The 23,143-nt window shown below is 36.9% G+C and overlaps 1 protein-coding gene across 4 annotated transcripts in view; it reads right to left on the bottom strand.

Moving 5' to 3' along the window:
* Nucleotides 1-10,860, bottom strand: part of Cfap206 (cilia and flagella associated protein 206) — a 52,272-nt gene extending 41,412 nt beyond the window's left edge. The window contains exons 1-7 of one of the 4 annotated variants that reach the window (XM_010633277.2): nucleotides 10,619-10,860; nucleotides 9,303-9,415; nucleotides 8,662-8,745; nucleotides 6,348-6,438; nucleotides 4,244-4,432; nucleotides 3,367-3,525; nucleotides 1,851-2,059 (exon numbers count right to left, since the gene is read on the bottom strand). In XM_010633277.2, coding sequence (XP_010631579.1) covers nucleotides 1,851-2,059; nucleotides 3,367-3,525; nucleotides 4,244-4,432; nucleotides 6,348-6,438; nucleotides 8,662-8,745; nucleotides 9,303-9,410 — 840 coding nt within the window. In that variant the 5' untranslated portion in view covers nucleotides 9,411-9,415; nucleotides 10,619-10,860. Of the gene's footprint in view, nucleotides 1-1,850; nucleotides 2,060-3,366; nucleotides 3,526-4,243; nucleotides 4,433-6,347; nucleotides 6,439-8,661; nucleotides 8,746-9,302; nucleotides 9,416-10,559 lie in introns of all 4 variants that reach the window. The other 3 variants (XM_010633276.2, XM_010633278.3, XM_010633275.2) reach the window with 3 other exon arrangements.
* Between the last annotated feature and the right edge of the window lie 12,283 nt (nucleotides 10,861-23,143).

Raw genomic sequence — 23,143 nt, 5'->3', positions numbered from 1 at the left:
GTTATCAGGACGTTTATCTCTTTATTCTGCATAGCCAGGAAGGAAAGAGGACAGGCTAAGTACATCCAAAAATAGCATCAACTAATTAAGACATAAGTTAAAAAGAGGAGTAGAGAATACATTCCATTCTATCCCTCAAGATATTAGCATCCATTTATATAAAAGACAGTTCCTCTGACCCTCTGAGTATCAGTTACTGGAAAGTAGAGACTATTGTAAAGATAAACAGTGACTAATGGGATATATGGCTCTCATGTCGTTGTGACATTAGGGATACACACACACACACACACATGCACACACACACACACACACACACACATATATGTTTTAATTTATGGTTCCTGGCTCATAACTCCCTCCCCAAGGCAAATTATAGAAAGGAGAATTTCTCTTTCTCAAGGCAGGTCATAGAAACTCTGATCTTTCCTTGCCCAACAGTAAGTCACAAGACTCTCCTGATTCAAGGGTGTGTGGAGGGAGCTCTTTAATATATCCTAGAGGAAAAACACTGCACAGAGAGGCCAAGAAGAAATTAAATAGGCAAGGCTTCCTGGGTTCCCCTGACCCAGCCAACCAGCAATCATGCCAATGCAGTGAAGTTATAATAAAATTCCAAAAGGACAGGGTCTAGAGAGCTTCCAGATGACCAAGTACATGGAGGTTCCTGGAAGGTGGACCACCCATGAGTAAGGAAGGCCCACATCCTTCCTCCCATCCCTTACTCTAGGCATCTCAACAGTATCCTTTGTAATATTCTTTATCATAAACTGGTAAAATTAAGTGAATATTTCCCTGAGTTCTGGGAGTCACTTGAACAAATTAATCAATCCCAAAAAAGGGGTTGCAAGCATGCCAGTTTAGAGCTGGACAGTCAGGACAGGTAAGCCAAGCTGGGGCTTGGATTACTGGCACCTAGAGTGGGGTTGGAGGGCAGTCCTGGTGACTGAGCCCTCAGTAAGAGGGACTGATGCTGTCTCCAGGTAGATAGTGGTGTCAGATCTGAATCAGATTAGAGGACAACCTGCTAGTATCCCAGCAAAATTCCTTTTTGCTAGTGGAGAAATGTTTATATATTTTGAAGCCACAGAAGTTTTCCATGTTATCTGTGATATGAGAATTTTGTTTTCCTGACCACACACACTAGTAAACTTCTCTGGAAGCCTAAGGTGTGCTGTGGATACATCTTAGTGAAATGGGTCCTCCAATCCCTTCATCATGTCACCTGCTTTATATTTTTAGGGTTCTGAGTAAGTTTCTGTCTGGAAGAAAAGGTAGTGTTGCCTTTTAAAAGTTTATAACTACTATTTAACCATATTTCCCAACTTCTGGGGAGTATTGCTTGGCTTGTTCATTAGGTCTAAGAATAGCAGCTATAAAAGTTGTTCCTGGGCCAGGGATTTAGCTCAGCGATTCCAGTGCCTGCCTTGCAAGCACAAGGACACAAGTTCGATCCCCGGTACCAAAAAAAATTGTTCCTGCCAGTTTTTACAATAAAAACAAATGATTACATAAAAATCATCTGAGAGTCAACTACCTGCCAAACAATAGGCACTTGCTACAAATTAAAACAACACCACAGTATTACTTTCAGACACAGACACTACCTGACTGCAGTGTGTTATAACCATACTATCAGGTACCAAGGAGAATCAACAAATAAAAAATCAACTTCTATCAATGTAATTGCATTAAAGTCAAAAGCCAGCTTTCCTGTTTCTAATTTAATTCCTGGCCCTACTGATGTGAAATACATGGAGCTGTTACCGAGGTTGCCCCCTTAACTAGTGACCTGGTTGTAAAGAGACTGCATTATGCAAAGCAGTCCAGATCTTGTGAAATGAACTCACCAAGATGATCTGAAGGAAGATCTCATATTGTCGCATATTATATAGTGCTTCTTTTATCATATACTGCTGAAGTTCTTTACCCATGAGTGGGTTCTTTGTTACTTTCTCAAGGATGGCTGTGTAATGATACAACTGGTCCTGGGCATTCTGAAGTTGGGAGTCAATATACTGAGTGGTGGCTGGGATTGCTTCATGGAGAATAGCTGGTACTGTTTGTAAGGGCATAAGAAGACATAAAGGAGGCTAAGGAGAATTAAGGAGAAAAAAGCCCATAAAGTGTTAATATTTTAAGCATTACTTTGAGTTAGGTTTTTTTTCCCCAGTCAACCTAATAATGAGTCCCGCATGTTTCATGGGTCCTACATCGTGAAGAAAAAAACTCCAAAAAGAACCTGTTCATGCAAAAGATAATGTCAGAATGATAACCAAAAGTGAAAGCATGTCAGGTTTTCACTGAAATATAGAAGTGTTTAATAAATAGGTAGACTTTGGTATTATGTGCCTCCAGAACAGCCACTGATCTCTCCTTCGTATATCTTCTTTTCTATTTATAAAAACAAATTTATAAAGCATACTAAATAAGAAATTCATCTGAATGGTGAAAAATAATAGGAGGGCCTAGCAAAGAAAGAAACTTTATGAAGAATGGGAACTTGACTTTTTTAAACAGCTTTTAAAATGGAAAAACTTAGGGGTGTAGATAGAACCCTGTGAGAGCACTTGCCTAGCATGCCCAAGGCCCCGGGTTCAATCCTGATATGAGAAGAAAAATTATCCTACTGTTAGTATTGATCCAGCATCTAGGGATCAGTAATCTGGTAAAAGAAATTAACACCATATCCATGGGCCTATGGGACTACCAAGTTCATATACATAAAGAGTTAATCTACTGGTAGATACTTAAGTAAATATTTCATAAATATTTTCAAACTTACCAAAAAAGTATTATTTATATAAAAACATACTCGATGCTCCTGAATTTTTTTTTTTTTTTTTTGTACCGGGGATAGAACTTGGGCTCTTGAACTTGCGAGACAGGAGCCAGCACCACTGAGCTAAATCTGCAGCCCTTGATGTTCCTGAACTTACAGATGCTCCTGAATTTACAGATACACAGATAATCTCTTGGATTTTTTCATTCTATTAACTGTACTAGCAACTGTTTTCCTTCTAGGGTAATTTTTATTTTTAGGTTACAGAGTTTTTACTTTCTTTGGGTGACTTGGAATAAACATAAAGCTCCACTGAACTGGGGAGGTGAGCCTCTGGGCAGGACCCCTACATTCCATTCAACTGATTCCACTCTAGCTTCATGGTACATAAAATATAAAGCCTTGCCTCAGCAATAGTAAGAGTTACAACATAATTATGAACAGCAGACATTCATAGGGAACAATCAAAACTGCAAATTGTAAACCCCAGAATACCAATGGTATGCTGTGTATTATTGTCCTCACTGTGCAATTTAAATTTTAAACATACATAACTTTTAGAATTAACCTAATAATACCCTTACAATCATCAATGCCTTCTCCTCCTTTCCCACAATCTCTGTTAAATAAGCGAATCCCAGTAACAATCATGGTGAGTTCTTTCAGCTGGCATTCTTTGTCCTTCTTAGAAAGAGTTAGAAATGTCCCGAGCTCAGCCTGAGGAAAAACACTCTGTAAGGCAGCTGAAATAAACCACAAAAGAGGAAAACAAAATGACAGAATAAATATCAGAACTTAGATTACAAGTTTCTTTCAGCATAAAGTTAAAAGACTTGTTTTCTAGTGATTCTTTAAATTTCTGGTACCTGATAATAGACTACATAGCAAAATTTATCATCTTTCAATGGTGGACTACTAAAAATAATGCCATTGCCTCATGCATCAGTATTTTTTGGCAGTGGACATTAAAACAAACTTTCTAAATGCGGCTCTCAGTAGAAAAACTATGCTTTAAAATAATTATGGAAGAAAGCACAAGCAGGCTGGACATCTTGCCTTCTCCTCATTTTAAACTGTGAAAGTGGTTAAGTATTTCCTGAGGATAAAACAGTGCCCTTCAACATCATCTACAGTGACACGCTCTACTCTTTCCACCTGTTTGAAACAGCCCTTTCCAGATGTCCCAGTGCCTTCAACATTCTTACCAATGTTTCTCTGATAAGGCATAATAGGTTCCAGGAAATGTACAACTCTAAGAAAATGAACAATTTTTCATTTTCTAGAGGTGCTACTTGAGGTATAGAATTAATACATGGCTTAAAAGAAGTCTGGGTAAGTTTTAACTTATTTGTGCTGATTTTTTTTTTCAGATAAAAAGGGAAACTTCAATTTTAAGCTTTTTATAAAATACAGTGATCATATATTTTCACTTATGGAATGGAAATCATTACTATTTTGTACCTGTTGCCTCTCTGACAATCTTGATGTCTGTAGGGGATCCAAGCCCAGAGCGTAGTAACACGTAGCTGACGATCTTTCGGTAGAGGCTTTCCAATTCTTCTCTAGCACTTGCTCGGTTATCTGTAATTTCTCTGCTAACAGAGCTTAATCGGGACTCTAGGACGCGGTGATGTTCTTCAAGAAAGTCCTCTAAAATTGGCAAGTAGCAACATTCCATAAGTCTGGTGTTTGGAATTGTCACATAAGGACCAGAGAAAAATGCTTGGCAAATCTACTGCATGGAAACAACTACTTTCTTAGGATGTAATAACTAAAACATCAGTGGCCACCAAGTAACCTCAAGACAGAAATCCAGTGGGAAACATTTACTACAGAGATTTAAACAGAATATTTTATTAAAATGCTTAAGACTTGAAACAATCTAAACAGTAAGTTTCATAAAAGACTAAAACTTCCCAATTAAACAGAAAGTAAAGACTGTTTCTATACCACACACACACTACATATATATATATATACATATAATAAATATATGATAATATATTTATAGTGATATAAGCACATATAATTATATATGTAGTATAGTATATGTATGCTCCTTTCCAATTATATGTATTTCTAGATATATTTTCTCTGATACATTTTCCTCTAGATAAATTTCCTCTGAATAATATTACTGATAATATGAAATTGCACCAATAACTTTATTCTTCCTCTTTCTTCCTACGATATGCTAACGTATAGGTTTAATTGCAGCAGAAGATCATCTTTACCAGCAGTACAGTTCTTGTAACTGACTCAATAAGACAATCCCCCATTACTTTTGCAAGGTCAATAATTATATTTCAAACACACACAGTTCATACCTATAATCTTACCACAAAAGTAAATGAAAACTTTTTGCAAATTAAAAAATATATAAATTTCTTCAATTCATAGCTATTTTACCACTTTAAAATGTATTAGAATTAAGCAAAAATGTAAAAATACATGTGATTTTACATATGTAGCATTATTGAAACTCTAATTCCTACAGAGAAAAATGACAAAGAAATGACCAAATTGTTAATAATGATTGCAGATTAATGATAATTATAAAAAAATGAGTATAGTAGAGAAAGATACAATGTGTAGAGGAATTTATTTTCCTTTTGTCCTACAACAAAAGTCTTATTTACAACTTGACTTTGACATATGCATTAAATTACTTATATAATGTAAGAAATTCTAAATTAATTCTAAATTAATTTCACTTTTAGGTAGCTACATAATTTACATATTATGAAGTAGTAAACTAGAAATGAGAAAAATCTATAAATTAAAAATTTTTAACTTCAATTGGCTAAATGTTTTAATTTCTAGTTATTATGTATTAGTACCATAAAGGTTAAAAACCAGTAGACTTGGAAACATAATGTTTTTTTTGTTTTGTTTTGTTTTTGGTACCAGGGATTGAACTTAGGTCCTTGCACTTGCGAGGCAGGCAGCAGAACCACTGAGCTAAATCCCTGGCTCGGAAACATAATGTTTATGTACATAAAAATTTAAATTACTTTGAACATTCACAAAGACTACTGGTATATTTCTCATTAAGCATTTCCAATGTTGTTATATTTTTCTAATTCTATAGTTTGCTAAGTATCCTCCAAAGGTGTATGTGTTTCGGTTTTATCCCCAGTCTTAGGAATCACTGGGAGGTGGTGATCCCAGAAGAGGGACAGCATAGAGGAAGATCCCTGGGCCACTGGGGGTAGGCCCTCCAAGGGGATTGCAGGACACTAGTCTCTTCTTAACTTCCCAGCCAAGAGGTGAATGGCTTTGCTCTCACTGCGATGTACCACCTCAGGCCTGAAGCAACAAGGCCAACTGATCATGGAGCGAGCCTCAAACCATGAGCCAAAATAAACCTGTTCTTTTTTACTATCTCAGGTATTTCCTGTAATAACAGAAAACTGCCTGATACATTGAAGTTGGAAAATATTTCAAAAGATTGACAAAAAGTTAATTTCATTATACACATTGAAGTCATTTTCAAATACCTTTCTTACCTGAAATACAATATAAAACCCTTTTTGAAATTATCAAATGGGTAGGTATACCTTACCTCGACTTGTATAATTCATATCAAAGTAGACTTGCATCTTAATTGTGTCCAGGGATGGATTTTTACTATCTAGTAGCCGAGTCACACAAAGCTAGAAAAGAAGAGCCAACAAAAGATTTGATGACATTCCCTGAAATGCTCAAGTATTTTCTAAGTTATTTTAAAAAATAAATAGAAACATAAAAGCAATGTTTCCTGATATTTATCCACCAACAGCCCCTTTTAATATTACTTTTTTTCTCCTTGAGAACATCAGGCTTTATAGTTTACTCAACCAGCAACATGTACTAAGTAATAAGTTATTTTCCTTGAGTTAACCCAGGTGGCTAATAGTCTAATTGAGGGCAAGAAGCCTGATGTTCTCATCTGAGCACTCTAAATGTGAGTAAATTTTCCATGAACCTTTATGTCAGCCTAGAACTCCTCTAGATACTCTTTACTATTTATCTGAGTCTGGATCAACACTGTACAGATGCTGAAGGTCACCTGCATTTTATAAAATGTTGCTGCAAACACCGCCTTCTCCTCATGAAATTTCTTTGCCTCTACCCTCCATTTCAAATTTCTTCTTTTGGCATAGTGTATGCCTGTGACCCCAGCTACTCATGAGGGAAGTTTGAAGGAACGAAATTTTCCCTGCCATTTTCATGAAGCAGAGGCAGGGGGATAGCAATTATGAAGCCAGCTCAGGAGATCCTGTCTCAAAATAAGAACTAAAGATCTGGGGACTTAGTTCAGTAGAATGTAAGAGTGAGAACATTCTATCTTTAAGGAAACCTGTGAACCTCGGTCCCTCCTAGTAGAAAAGTCGGTATTGTTCTAAAAGTAGACTTACAAATAAAAAGATTAGTTCACCCACATGACTTTTAATTGATAAAAAGGAAACATTTCTGGTAACTTGAATTATACACTGAGAGTTTCTGTACCTGTGCACATTAAAAATATGTTGACACTAGGCATGGTGGCACACACTTGTAACCCTAGTACGCTGAGAGACTGAGCCAGGAGGATCGCAAGCTTAGTGACTGAGCAAGACCCTATCTCACAAAGAAAAAGGGGTGGGAGTTGAAGATGTAACTCAGTGCAAAGGCCCAGGGTTGAAACCCAGTACTGCAAAAAGAGCTTGATTCTTTCCAGCTTGGTTGAGTTGGGGAGACAGAAAGAACTATTCTGGAGCTGTGAAAAGGAGAAAATGTTACTTTTTGTCCCACTTGAGTCTCCTCCATGGCTTGCCAATAAAATTTCTGATTGACCATCACAGTCATTTCCCCTATTCGTGGCTAAGAACAGGATTTATACCACATTTAAAACCAGCTCAGAGCAACCCAGCTCTAGGCTGGCCTGCGATATCATGGAGTCACTATTGCAGACTTAACAACATATGCCCTGGCTCCAGGCTTCCAGATCTCTTTTTGACCTCTGAAGCATCTGTAGACAACTCTACTTTTCACTAGATGAGGTGTTGGTTGTGAGGGAAGATGGAAGGGATGAAATTTTTCTCTATCATTTTCATGAGCCCAAAGAATGTCCACATGTAAGTTTAGAAAAGCTTGCTCCAAGCCCTTTACATGAAAAAGGGAATTAAATTCACTAAGGCCAGAAGAAAAAAAAAACATTGATTATTCAATTCAGTGAGCCAAATTTAATACATGAACAACATATATCTAAAGTTCTTTAGTTTTTAAAATGGATTTTCAGGCATATCTACTTATAAGATTATTGTGCTTTGATTTTCATTTTTCCTTTAGAATTGAAGAACATAAATTAAACTAATTATATGAATCTTATTTTAGAATCATTTAACTAACAGCATCAGCATATGGCAAACCAGTTTATAATGTTCTCAATGTCACAGATAAATAAAAAGATATCACAAAAATACTTGGGCAAATACTGCTACTTTCCAGATAGCTATGGCCTGCCCTTCTTAGTAACAATCTAATTTGGACTGGGGCAAAGACTTACCTATGAAAGAAGCGGGGGTGGTGTCCCAAAGTAAGTTACAATACCATTCTGGCCAATAAATGTATACAGATTTGAGGGATTCTGAGAAAACTATTATTTTCTGGGTAGAAAGTGACAAATCCAATTGTTACATTTTTTCCTCTTTGCTTTCCCCCTTCTTTCTGCCTGTAGGTATAAAAGCTATCTTATGACCATAGGATGCAAGACACATGCAGGGGGAGGTACCCCAGGAAGCCAGGAAGAACAACCTATGTATCTCCAGACTTTAAGAGAAAAAAGAAATTCCTTATTTACTGTGTTTTATATGGTAAATAACTAATTCCAATCTTTATGGTCATTAGACAGTCACCTTAACGAGTTTCTGCACATCAGTTTTCATGAGGGTTCTATCTATGTTAAATCCATTACTTGGATCCAGAACAACAGCTTTCACCTGAGAGTAGGAAAGAATCCATTAATTTTTTCATATTATTATGAATTTAAGTTAATATCCTCCCATTTTTAAACGATTATCTCTTGATTGAATTTTCAACTATTTTTCTGATTACCTAAACCTTCATTAGAGGTTGATGAAAGGGAAACATGAACTAAACTTGAACATGGTACTAGAAAAATTATATGGAGGAAAAGGGTTGAAAGCAATAGTGGGATTTTACATTGGAAAACTGTAATATATTTTATCATTTTTCATTATGTATTGTTAACCAAAGCAAGAAAAGAGAAAGCACAGCAATAAGTAATTTTAACAATGAACAAAAATATTAGAAATTCCTCACAGCACAGCATTACTGATGTTGCTAAGACTCATCAAGAGCTTCTAAATTAGTCATTCTAAATCTACAACTGAGATGCTTTACAGACTTTTGAAAGATATTTTCATGAACTTGTCCCGTTATTTCAATGTTTTCAGCCAAAACACATCTAGGGATGCTTGGCAGAATTTTAAACATTTCTAATAAAGAAATCATTTGCACAAATAGTCTTTCTTACCATAAAAGCAACCAGAGTTTCAGAAACAACCTCCCCATGGGCTGCACACTCTTGTCCTATTTCTCGTATGATGTTCTTTACGACACTTTCTGCTTGAGTGGGAGGCATTCTGGCTAAATAAAATTTATTAGTTTTTATAATTGCATTGATATATTTTTCTTTAGATTTTTCCACTATTATATTTGTAGAGTCATATTATTTATTAATTTATTACTACTTAACTATTAATATCTGGATCCCTTCTGTATTTTCATTAAGTTTTTTAAAATAAAAGACACTATTGAAGGCAGCAAAAGCAACTGGGACTTCAAATGATTGAACTACTTTCTCTTTACTTAAATGATGGTAGCCATCAAAAGTAAATTTATATCATGGTGTTTTTAAATTTAAAAAGAAGGATAAGCAGTATGGGGGGGGACAAGAAGCCCAACCCAACATTTCAAGCACTGTGCAGCTTGAAAGAGAAAATGCATTGACTAAATGACCTTTCATAACTGTAAGAGAATTTCAGAGAAAAAAGTTTTTGCTCAGATAATCTAAATTCTCTTTTCTGTACATCCAAATTGGAATATTAATTACATCTAATTAAAACGTAAAGCCCCCCCCATCAAAACATATTATGAGAGTTACACATCATGGGGAAAAAAGAACTCCTGGTCATCAACTTCATTTATTATAAATCAGGGAAGAGTAGCAGGTTTTAATCAAGCTTCCTGATTTTCCTATTGCTTACAAAGCACAAAGGAACTCCGCAGGTGGAGAATAACAAAGGCAATACGAGGTAGGCAGAGCTAACATCAGCAGCATTCTGGGGAATGGGTAAAGCAGCTTTGGGTGTTCAGTCCAGTCAGACCGGTTTGCCTGAATTCCATTGTGACCTGACCACTGTCTAGCTATGAGACCTGGGGCACTTGCTTCACCTTATTACGAGGCACTTTTTCAAACGAAAAAAACACTACTGTTATTTCTTTCGGGGTTGGTGAGGACCTTATATGTCTATACAAGGAGTGGCTAGAATGTACGGCCTAAGGCAAACGCTTAGAATAGTAGTTTGGGCCGATAATTCAGCACTGGGGAAGGCAGGAGGATTACTTATTCGAACTCAATCTGGGCATTTTAGAGAGACCCTGTTTCAAATTTTTAAAAAATAAAAAGGATGTAGTTCAGTACGAAGGTCCTGGGTTCAATCCCCAGCGCTGAAAAGACCCAGTAACAGAAACCGTAGGTTGGAATCCAAGGACTGTTGGCCGCCCTCACCCATGATCCTAAAGACCCGAAGGCTCAGGGGCCAGAGCGCGTCGGGTTGGAGGTCTGACCTGCGGACCCCGGCGCCAGGCCGGAAGTGACAGCTGTTTAAGCTCAGGGGCGGCTGGGTACTTCAGCTGCTCTCCCTACAGCAGCGCGCTCCTCTCCCCTAGGAGTGCCCTTGCAGTTCAAGGGTGCAGAACCCGCAGAGGGCCGACCATGGCTAGAGTAGAAAGCGGAAGCCTTGGCTACCGGATCCCACTCAGGCGTCCTCGCCTGGCGGTGCGGGTGTGGCGTTACCATGGAGATAGGACGCTGAGGCAGGAGGGGGCGGGTCCGGATATGGGCGGGGAATTAAAGGGAAAAAACAAAAGTACATCTCAGTACTCAAGGTTGTCAAACACGCAATTCCTTAAACAAGGATGTTAATTTGCTAACGTGGGAACTTATAAGAAGGGGAGGAGAAGAATGTGAGAGGAGGCAACTCCTGAGAATAGAAAAAACTTAAGGGTTAATGGAGTTCTTATAAAGGTACCTAGTTTTAAAAAGTAAAAAATAATGCAGCTTTATTTAGTGTCTTGTTATTCAAAGGAAGTCTGTAACAGGGTATTCCAAAATGTCAGAAGAGAAAACGACCCACTAAAGAAGCATATATGTGCATTTATATGATCATCAGTAAGTTGTTACTGTTTTCATATTGCTTATCTGTATTTTCTCTGTGACACTCGTGTAATATCTACCTCATAGAATTGTTCTGACAATGCGATAATCCTCAGGAAACGTATGACAATGTCCAGGGTAGATAAGATGATCGATTAATTTCAAATACTATTGTTATTGCCTTTATCAATATTATTATTGACAAAATCATTATGAAAACAAATTTTATATTCCAATGATTTGTAGGCTTCTAGTGTTTGTAGAAGACTGTTCCTTATTTTAACATGGCAGTAATGGCATTTAAAGAGAAAACAGAGTACATTCAAAGGATGATAAGAATAATCCTGTCAGGGAAAAGAGAAAAGGAACTGGGTATATTTACCTTGAGAAAAAGGAGCACGAGAGCCCTCTCAGTTTCATCAGAAGGGAATCCATGTTCAGTGTTTTCAGAACACCAAATTAGCGATCTACATAAAATTGTGGGTTTAACTTGAAATAAAAATAATAGGGGTGACCAATTGTGATGGAGAAAATTAACTCTGTGTTATTGAATGTTTTTATTCAAAGAAACAGGTAAAGCTTTAAGCATTTTGAAGACTTAATTCCTTAAGACTTAGTGAATTTAAGATGCCAGAGACTGTCAAACTTTTATACAGGAAGGTGCCTATTTTTCTTTTTCCTAAACTTTTAAGAAAAAAATTAGTTGGGCTTCTTATAATGTTTAATCATTTTTTACTGAATGCCTGACGTGTGAATGTTGTCCTCATTGAATATCTGAACTATGTGGTTTACCTCTAAAGAGTGTTGAGCTTTTTTTCCCTCTCCAGCCAGTTATTTGCCAGTCAGCTCGACTTCTGAGAAATATATTTACTAGCACAAGTCTACAACAGGCTTCACTCCGGGGGTAATTTTTTTCCTACACTAAGTAATAAAGGCACAGCAGTCTTTAATGAATTCCTTGGTTTTCCTTGAGGACTTCTATGTGTGCTGGTTACTTTCCCTTTGCTGGGACAAAATATGCAACACCCACAACATAAAGGAGGAGAAGTTTATTTCTGCTCACAGTTTTGGAGAGTTCAGCACATGTGCCAGCTCCAGGGCAGAAACACCATGGTGGAAAGCTGCTCACCTCATGGCAGCCAGGAAGCAAAGGGCACAGGAGTCAGAAAAAAATATATACTTTGCCAGGTCACACCCTCAGTGACCAATCACCTCCAACCAGGCCCCATCTCCTAATATCACATTCAGATTTGAATTCATCAACCCATTAGGGTTCCTACAACCCAGTCACTGTCCAAAAGCCCCACCTCTGAAAATAAGACTTTTAGGAGGCATTTTAAATCTTGACCATAACATCACTCTGGGTGCTCAGAGCTTTAATACCTTTCCATTTTCTCTGAAATCTGAGAATCATTTAGCTTAGAACTCCCCAGTCTATACATAGCAGTGTGAATTTTCAATCCAGGCATGCAAAGCTAAGTACTTAGCAAACACTCATGTTTATGTGGTCCATTCCATTGATTTTGCCATTTTATTTGCACAACTTTATCTTTTCCAAAACTGTCTGAAAATTCCAACTACCCCAACATCTATGAACTCTGATCTACTATCTTCTCAACTTGTCCAGGTGCCCAGACACTGAGTTTAGTTTCCTTTGTCCAGGATCTGGACATCACTTCTAGGCAGAAATCTGGGGCAATCATGTTATTAACTTATGTCTTTTTACTTGCTCAGGTATCACAGTACTGTGTTATCTGTATTCCAATATCTGAAAACAATTGCTTTCTATATTTTGTCCAGTTTTATAGTTGCCTTTGACAGGAATTTAAGTCCAGTCTTTGTTATAGCTTCATGGCTAGAAGGGGAAACTTGAGTAGCCTCGGAGAGAAGAAGATGGGAAATAGACTTGTAGGAGGATAAAAGAGTGGGCTTCCTAGAAAATTCCAGTAATTTTCAGTATTTACTGGGAAGTGATTAATGCTTCACTGAGGATTGGCATCATGAAATTAAAGTAAAAGCAATCTTCCTACTTAAGCAGTTTTCTTAAGAAATTGTTCAGCAGTTCAAGAGCAGCAGGGGAAAAACAGCCTGAAATGGGGGTGTTGCCAGATGAATTATTATTATGCTGGACTAGAGTATTTAATACATCCTAGATCAACAAAAGCAATGTTGCAGCTCTTTAGATATTGTGAAGACCTAAACTAAAATTTACACTTACAACAGAGACATGATTAACATTAAAGAGAGTACTTTACTTTATAGAACTTTTTCATAGGGCTGGGGATTTAGCGCAGTGGTTCCACCACCTGCCTCTTAAGTGCAAGGTCCTGAGTTCAATCCCTGGTACCAAAAACAAAATAAAACAAAACAAAGAAAACTATTTCATAGATGCATAATAATTAATCTGCTTCCAAAGAATAAACAACTGGGATCTCATCTTATTAAAAAGCTTCTGCACTGCAACAGAAACCACCAACAGAGCTAAGAGGCAACATATAATGTGGGGACAAAGTTTACTTTTAAGAGATTTTTTTTCTTTTACTCTTTACTAACTGCAATCCTCTCTTCTATATCTGAAATTCTACCTTTGTATTGGCTTATTCTGCTGCATAAACTTTTGAAAGAGTTTTTAATCTCCCGGAAATCTCTTTGCATCTGTTTCATGGATTTCATTTGTTTTGTATGTTGGGATTCCATCATGTTAATCAGCTCCTCTGTTTTTTTTTTATCTGTTTCGGCTCTAGATTTATTAATCATATCTTGCACTTTAGGCTCAATCTGTGCTGTTATCTGAGAAATTATTTCTGATTTCATTTTTTTCCAGGTCCTTTTTTGTTGCTATTTCAGGAAGTCCAGATAGCTGAGTATCAGACTGTTCCATCTTGTTTCTCTTTGGGGTTGCCTTAGCTGATCTGGAAGTCTGATTTTGGGACTTCTTTCCATGTCTTATTTCAACAGATGCAGCCTGCTGTGCCTTTATCAAAACAACTTTTTCTCACCCAGTGGTCTTTAATTCACAGTAAGCCACCAAGAGGCCTTTCTCTGCTGCTCCGCAGTACACCATTTCCTCTGTTTAGAATGATGGCCTTCTATATCCTTGAAGTAACCTGCTGTCTGGGCAGGATTCTGGGTGGGGTTTGTGCACACTTGGGATGGTATCTACGTGTGCCTCTCACTGGGACCCTTATTTCGCCATTTTATGAGGTGAGTCTTTGGCTTGGGCCTGTGTATCCCAGTTCCTGTTGTCTCTGTAGGTTTCTGACTAGGGTCTTCAGACACTTATCAGTGGTATTGGGTGAGCCTCTGGCTGTTGCTTGTGCGTTTGTGTAGTTCTTTTCCAGGTGGGTCGTTGGCTGTTGCCAGTGGTATGTGGGACTCTGCTTGAGGCTTGCATGCCTGTGAAGTTTTTTCTAGCTGGGCTATGGCTCAGGTATGTGTGCCTACACCTCTGGGGTCAGGGTGGTGTGAGATCCTAGTTGAGACCTGCCTGCAGCTCACCATTCTGGTCTACACAGCTCCTCCCTGGAGTGTGCACACACTTTTGATGGTATGGCAGAACTCTGGTGCTCCTTTTACTTCTTAATAGTAACCTTCATTTCAATTTTATCTCCTTCCCATCTTCCATTGCTTAATTTTTCAAATTCTACTTTGCTTGTGCTCCTGTTGCGCACAGCTTCTCTCCTTACTAGTGTTACAGAAGGAATTGGCAAGTGACACACAGAGAGGCAGCAGAATGGAAGTGAAATAAAAAATTTACTCCATCGATGGGGATCGATGACACCTAATGGTGGCGACCTGATGGATTCCCCCATTGGGTTACAACTCCTTCTTTTATAGAGTTTTACAGCCTTGATCTCACTTAGTTGGTTACATTCCATTTTCACAGTTCACATTGCTGATATTCAAAACATGGTAATCAGGCAGTTGAATTTCAAACCTGGAAGTTTCATTTCTTTGGTAGTGGAGGTTATCTTTAAAATTTATTTATTTATCTATTCTAGCCCAGCTGAAGGGGATGTGTTTGCTCAGCAAAGCTAACAATGGTTCTTTTCATTTACAAAACTTTTTAGGGAGACTAGATGCCTCTGATGTCAGTTAATTCTGAACTAACAGAGCAAAGGGTGGAAGTTATCTTACATTGTGACATTTCCTAGGTTTTTTTTTTTCTTTAAAAGATTTTCCTATCACTAGTATAACCATTAGCTTTATGAATCTGTAGTTAACTATATCTTACTACATTTGATCAGTGTTCTATTGTTAATGGAGGTAAAGTTGTTATGTTGAGTAGATGTTTACTGTAGATCAATATCTGGTTTGTCTTAGAGTTTATGCTCTAAGTATGGATTTCTTTTCTATGCTTGAGGGTGGTACATTATTAGTTCTTAGGGCTTCTTAATATCTAGTTTGTATTTGATGTTGTTGTTGCCAATTTTACTACTTCAGTAAAGGTGACATGGTTGTTGCAATTGTTTTTTTCTATATGCCATTTACTGAATTGCCTGAGGATCATATACAGTAATGTACCCAATTCCTGAAGAAGTGTTACTGGGCCAAATAGGCTGTGAGCCAAATAACTGTAGCTAGTTGGATCCTGGGACAGAGAAGCAAAGGCCAATAACTAGGTATACCTAGAAGATGACTCTGAAAATAAGACATTAGTCAAAGAAGTCTCCACAGTAGCCATAAAGAACCCACTATGATCAATCTGCAAAGCCTCAGCACAAAAAATGAACAAACAGAAAATATAAACACAAGAAAGCAAGGCAACAAATGCCACCAAATCTACCAATTCCCTCAAGGCAATACAGAGGAAGAAAATCAAAGCCACACAGTGGAAACATCTGCAACAGTAATAGGAGATGTAACAAAACAGATCAATAAAGTACTTAGAAATTCAAAGCAGATATAATTAAAGAGATAATAATCCTAATAAAACAAATGATTAGTGAGTCTAGAGAAGACACCAATAGGAACCTAGGAGCTGCACAAAAAGATGCAAGTCATGAATGTCCAGTACAGAAAATAATTGAGTCTTTAAAATTTCTAAACAGATATTCAATGTTGTCTTGGTTATTTTTCTTATGTTGAGACAAAATACCAGACACTCAAAGTTAAAGGAAGAGAGGTTTAATTGGCTCAAGTCTGTAGAGGTTTCAGTTCATAATCAGCTGGCTCCAAGGCAGGGTGGCAAAAGGGCATCTGAGAGAACAACAGTTCAGGATGGCTACAAGGTAGCAAAAGCAACAAGAGACCAACAGCTTCTTTCTGTTCCTTTTATCTTATTCAGACTACTCAGCACATGTAGCACTCCTGCTGTTAATCTTAGTGCCCTCAGGCCTAACACTGCACTATGAATCAATCACACACTCTAGATTAAGGTACCTTTGAAAAAGCCCCACCTGAGACCACATGAGACTTTGAGGGAACATCTAAACACAAGCCATAACAATTATATTGAAAGTATGAGCAGTAGAAGTGAACAATGTGAGGACAGAATGTCAGTAGAAGACAGGGCTATGGTTGGTGATCAATTAATGAAAGACAGCTTCTTAAAAACAACATAAAATAGTCACCAGGGATTTAGCTCAGTGGTGCCAACACCTACTTCACAAGAGCAAGGCCCTGAGTTTGATCCCTGGTACACCCTCCCCCCATATAACCAAAGCAATAAGCAAACAAAAAACCACACACAAAACAAACAGATGTAGTGGCACATTTCCATAATTCAAGCACTGGGAGGGCTGATGCAGAAGGATCACCACAAGTTCAAGCCAGCCTGGGTTATATACTAGCAAGACCTGTCTCAAAAACAAAACAAAACAATAACAACCACCACAAAACCTATAACAAGATAACATGAAAAATGGATCCAACAACTGCTAAATGATACAAATACTAATCTAAGATTAATTAGAATAAGTGAAAAATCAGAAGATAGCACAAAGGGTATAAAAAAAGCCTGTTTATAGAAGTAATGGCAGAAAATTTTCCAAACAGAAAAACAATTTAACATAGAGATAATTGAGGAATATAGAACTCCAAAAGGCCATGACCAGAAAAGAATAACCCTGACACACCATAGTCAAAATACAGAAATACAACACAAGAACAGAATCTTAAAAGTTATTAGAGAAAAGCTACAAATCTTTACCAAAAACATCAGAATTACAGCAGACTTCTCAACACAAACTTTAAAGTCAAGAAAAATTTGGAGTGCAGTATTTCAATCCTTAAAAGAAAACAACTTCCAACTTAGAGTGTTATATCTGGCAAAATTTTTGTTTAAAGTTTATGGAAAAATAAGACATTTCCATGATAAAGAACACCTAAAGAAATCTGTGACCACCAAATCAAAAAATTCTCAATGATATCCTAGAAAGAGATGATGAAGATAACAATGCCAAAAGGCCCAATAGAAAGAATGCACCAAGAAAAGCTAATAATTAAGTAGGAGGGAAAGAAAGGAATCAGCAGCTGGAAAATAACACAATGACAGAAGTCAATCTATCCCGGTTATAACCATCAATGTGAATGGCTTCAAGTCACCAGTCGAAGTCACAGATTAGCAGAATGTATCAAGAAACATGATCCAACAATATGCTGTATATAAGAAACACATTTAACTGAAAAAATTCACAGATCGAAGTCAAAGAATGGAAAACAATATTCCATGCAATGGGAACCCCCAAACAAGCAGGAATACCTAACATATTTTCATACAAACTGACTTCTTTAAGTCAAAACTGAGCAGAAAAGGCAAAGTCAGTGAATATTGGTTAAAGGAACCATTTAACAGGAAGAGTAACAATTATAAGCATATATACAAAAACAAAGGTGTACCAAACTTTATAAAATAAACATTCCTTGAAGTAAATGATCATATAAATATATATCAGTACAACTATAGTAGGAGATCTCAATACCCCACTATCACAAATAGATCAACTAAACCAAAAATCAACTAAAAAATATCAAAGTTGAACCAAATCTTTGAGCAAATGGACTTAATAGATATGTACACAGCGTTCTACCCAAAAGCAGAATACACATTCTTCTTGGACGTACATGGCATTTTCCCTAAAATAAATCACATATTAGCAAATAAAGAACGTTTAAGTAAATAGAAAAAAACTGAAATTTTACAATGTACATTATCAGATTATAGTGCAATTAAGCTAGAAATTAATGATAAAAGAAATCACAGAAATTATGCAAAGGCATGTATATTAAGCAGCACATTCTTAAATGATCAATGGGTCACAGAAGAAATTAAGAATATTCTAAGACTGTTCATAGAATTAAATGATAATGGCAGTGCAACATACCAGAGCTTATGGGACACAATGAAAGCAGTCCTAAGAGGAAAGTGTATACCTGTGAATGCCCACATCACAAAAAAAAAGCAAGCCCAAATAAATAACCTCCTGATAAATCTCCAGTTCCCAGAGAAGCAAAAACAGGTCAGATACAGACTATAGTAAGAAAATTATAAAGTAGAAATCAAGGAAATAGACACTTTTAAAAGTACAAATAATCAATTAATTGAAGAGCTATGTTTTAAAAGAATAAAAAAAAGGATGAACCCTTAGCCAATCATACCAGAAAAAAGGAAAGAAAAGGCATACCAATGTAATTAGAAACAAAAAAGATGAATTTAAAAACAGACACAGCCAAAATCCAGAAAGTTATTACCAACTACTTCACAAACCTGTATGCAATGAACTGGAGGACTCAGAAGAAATGGAGAGATTCCTAAATCAAGATGGTTATACTTCCAAAACTGATACATAGATCTAACACAATCCTCATCAAAATACCAATAGAATTTCTTGCAGTCTAGAGAACACAATACAAAAATCCATATATGGAACCAGAAAATACACAGAATAGTAAAAGTAATCCTGAGTAACAAAATAAAGCAGGAGGCATCACAATCCCAGATATGAAGTGATACTTCATACAGTGATTAAAAACAGCATGATACTGTTTAAAAACAGACTTGTGGATCAAAGGAACAGAACACAGTATGCAGAAACAACCTTAGAGACATTCAAATACTTGATCTTCAACAAAGAGCCTAAAAACTACACTGAAAAAAAGACAGCCTCTCTAATAAATAGTTCTGGAAAAATTGGATATCCACAGGCAGAAGTTTGAGTCTAGATCCATATATCTCACAATGTGCTAAGCTAAAGTCAAATGTTATTGTTTCATAAATAAGCATCCTATGTACTTTGAGATGGTTAAAAGTTATTTCCAGGTTGCTGCAGTAAATATTTATCAAAATAGCAATAACCTCAATCATTGTATAAACTTCTTTCCATCACCAAAGACTTCCAAAAATAACTGTTCTGTACCAAGAAACTTACAAATGTCACAACAAGCTAAGTAATGGTCTACATGGGACAGAAAGAAAATTCTTCTGGATTAATATTAAAATAAATATTCTAGAGTCAAGATTTTATTAGGCTGCAAAAACAGAGGATATTCTATATCAAATTCCCTTCTGATGGGTAAAAACCATGAGAAAATATGTTTTCAGACAAATCATCAAAATATTGTCTATCCTCTTTTAAATCACAGTCTCAAGTTAAACTTGAGGCTTCATTCAAATTAATCCTAGAGAATCTTGACAGCTGGAGATGATAATGGAAGTGGTTTGACAGGTACAATGATAAGCTTGAGTGCACATGGAAAAAATTCTGGTTTCAAGTATTAGGTACACACCTGCTATACAAAAGCATGAAAATATGAGTAGACATTAAATCTCTATTAAGTATCTCAGCTAAAAATCCTTTAAGGGAAATATTCCATTATAAAAGCAACACATGCACTTTACGAATCTTTTTAGGATAACTAACACTCTTATCTTGGGCAAGGGTAATTCTTGCATGGGCAATAATTTTTGGAGCAGAACCCCAACTGGACAAGAAATAAATGCAAGAATCAATAAATGAGATTATATCAAATTAAAAATCTTCAGCACAGCAAAGGAACCCACCTAAAGAGTGAAGACATACCTACAAAATGAAAAGAAAAAATTTGTCACCTACTCTTCAGAAGACTCATAAACAGAATATATCAAGAACTAAAGAAAAGTAGATCATCCCAAATTTAAAGACCCAATCCAAAAATGGGCCTTATGAAAGAATAGATACTTATCAGATGAAGTAGTACAAATGGACAATAGTCACTTGAAAAAATGCTCAACATTGCTGGCCACTGAAGAAATGCAAATTCACACACACACACACACACACACACACACACACACACACACAGATGACAGCTCACTCCAGAAAAATAGCTATCATCAAGAAATCAGGCTAATCACAGGCCTTCCCCATACATCTGTGAGTGTGTCCAGATCCCTGAGAGTGGCAGTGTGGTCCAGACCAAAGCAGTTTCAGGCAGATTCCACCCAGGGATCCACTCTGAACCCAGAGGCTGGGGAAAACCTCCCAAGCAAAGGCCCTCCAAGAGTTGGAGAGGCACAAAAGCTTCAATCAGAGGCCCACCCCATAGCATCGGTGGTTTGAACCCAGGAATTAGTGTACTGGTGAGCAGCAGAGAAAAGGCCTCTTGGTGGTTTGATGAGAATTAAAGACCACTGGGTGAGAAAAAGTTGTTTTGATAAAGGCACAGCAGGCTGCATCTGTTGAAATGAGAAGGCATGGAAAAAAGTCCCAAAATCAGACTTCCAGATCAGCTAAGGCAACCCCAAAGTGAACAAGATGGAACAGTCTGATACTCAACTACCTGGACTCCCTGAAATAGCAACTAAAAAGGACCTGGAAAAAATGAAGTCAGAAATAATTTCTCAGATAACAGCACAGATTGAGCCTAAAGTGCAAGATATGATTAATAAATCTAGAGCCGAAACAGATTAAAAAAAAATAGAGGAGCTGATTAACATGATGGAATCCCAACATACAAAACAAATGAAATCCATGAAACAGATGCAAAGAGATTTCCAGAAGATTAAAAATACTTTTGAAAGTTTATGCAGCAGAATAAGCCAATGCAAAGGTAGAATTTCAGATATAGAAGAGAGGATTGTAGTTAGTAAAGAGTAAAAGAAAAAAAATCTCTTAAAAATAGTAAGGGACCATGAGAGATCAACCCAGCAACTGCTAGATGATGCAAAGAAGAATACTGTAAGACTGATTGGAGTCAATGAGGAAACAGGAGAGAGAGCAGAGGATATTAAAAAAAATACTGTTCACAGAAGTAATGTCAGAAAACTTCCCAAATAGGGGAAAAGCATTTGACATACAGATAACTGAGGCATATAGGACGCTAACTAGCTGTGATGAAAAAAAAAATCTACACATAGGCATATAACTGTTAAGATTCCAAAAACCCAACAGAAAGACAAAATTCTACAAGCAGTCAGAGAAAAGAAACAAATCACATACAAAGGAAAGCCCATCAGAATCACAGCAGACTTCTCAACACAAACCCACAAGGCAAGAAGAGCATGGAGTGATGTATTTCAAACCCTAAAGGAAAACAGCCTCCAACCCAGATTGATGTACCCTGCAAAGCTGTCTTTCAAAATTCATGGAGAAATAAGATACTTTCATGACAAAGAGCACATGAGAAACTGCATGGATACCAAACCAGCACACCAAAAAATTTTAAACAATATCCTAGCAAAAGAGAGGATCACAACTCCAGGGAGGCCCGCAGATTTTTCATCAGGCACGAGAAGAAGTTAAATGCAAAGGGGGAGAATGCAACAAAAAGAAAAAAAGTCAGGACAAGGTTCAGTGAATACATATCAGTTATAACCATTAATGTTAATGGTCTCAATTCACCAATCAAAAGAAACAGACTGGCAGAATGGGTCAAGAAGCAAGATCCAACATATGCTGCATACCAGAAACACAATTAAAAAAAGAAACTCATAGATTGAAAGTTAAAGGGTGGAAAAAAATACTCCATGTGACAGGAACCCCTGTCCCCAAAGAGCAGGAGTAGCTATCCTCTTTTCAGATCAAGTGGATTTCAAACCAACACTGATTAAGACGGGAAAAGAAGGATACTACATCCTTGTAAAGGGAAAATCCAAGAGGAAGAGATGACAACATAAATATATATGAACCAAACACAAACGCACCTAACTATATAAAAAAGCACTAACAGACATGAAAAATCATATCTGCACTAATACAGTAGTAGTGGGAGACCTCAATAATCTACTGTCACAAATAGATAGATCAACCAGACAAAAAATAAACAATCAAATAGTAGAACTCAATCAAATGAACTTAACACATGTTTACAGAGTGCTCTACCCCACAAAATCAGAATACACATTCCTCTCAGCTGCATATGAGTCATTCTCCAAAATAGGTCACATACTCACTCATAGGACATGTTTACGTAAGTGCAAAGGAATGGAAGTTATCCCCTGTATATAATCACAACATAGTGTGATGAAATTGGAGACCAATAGCAAAAGAAACTGCAAGAATTTCATGAACACACGGGAATTGCACAACACACTTCAGAATAGCCAATGGGTCACAGAGGAAATTAAGGAAGAAATCAGACAGTTCCTACAGTCAAATGACCATGACAACACAACATATCAGAATCTATGGCACACAATGAAAGCATCCTTACAAGGGAAATTCATAGCAATGGACACTCATATTAGGAAAACAGAACAAACTCAAAGAAACAACCTGATGCTGAACCTCAAATTTCTAGAAAAAGAAGAGCAGGTCAAACCCAAAGTTCATACAAGGGAGGATATTATGAAGATCAGAGCAGAAATTAATGCAACGGGGATTAAGAGAACAACAGCACACACACAAAAATCAATGAAACACAGTTGGTTCTTTGAAGGAAAATACAAAACTGGCAAACTCTAAGCCAACCTTATCAAAAAAAAGTAAAGAAAAGGCCCAAATCCATGCAATTAGGAA

The sequence above is a fragment of the Fukomys damarensis genome, unplaced genomic scaffold (assembly GCF_012274545.1).
Source record: "Fukomys damarensis isolate Sample0158 unplaced genomic scaffold, DMR_v1.0_HiC HiC_scaffold_14, whole genome shotgun sequence".
In the NCBI taxonomy this organism is placed as follows: domain Eukaryota; kingdom Metazoa; phylum Chordata; class Mammalia; order Rodentia; family Bathyergidae; genus Fukomys; species Fukomys damarensis.
This window is presented reverse-complemented; position numbering and strand designations above follow the sequence as displayed.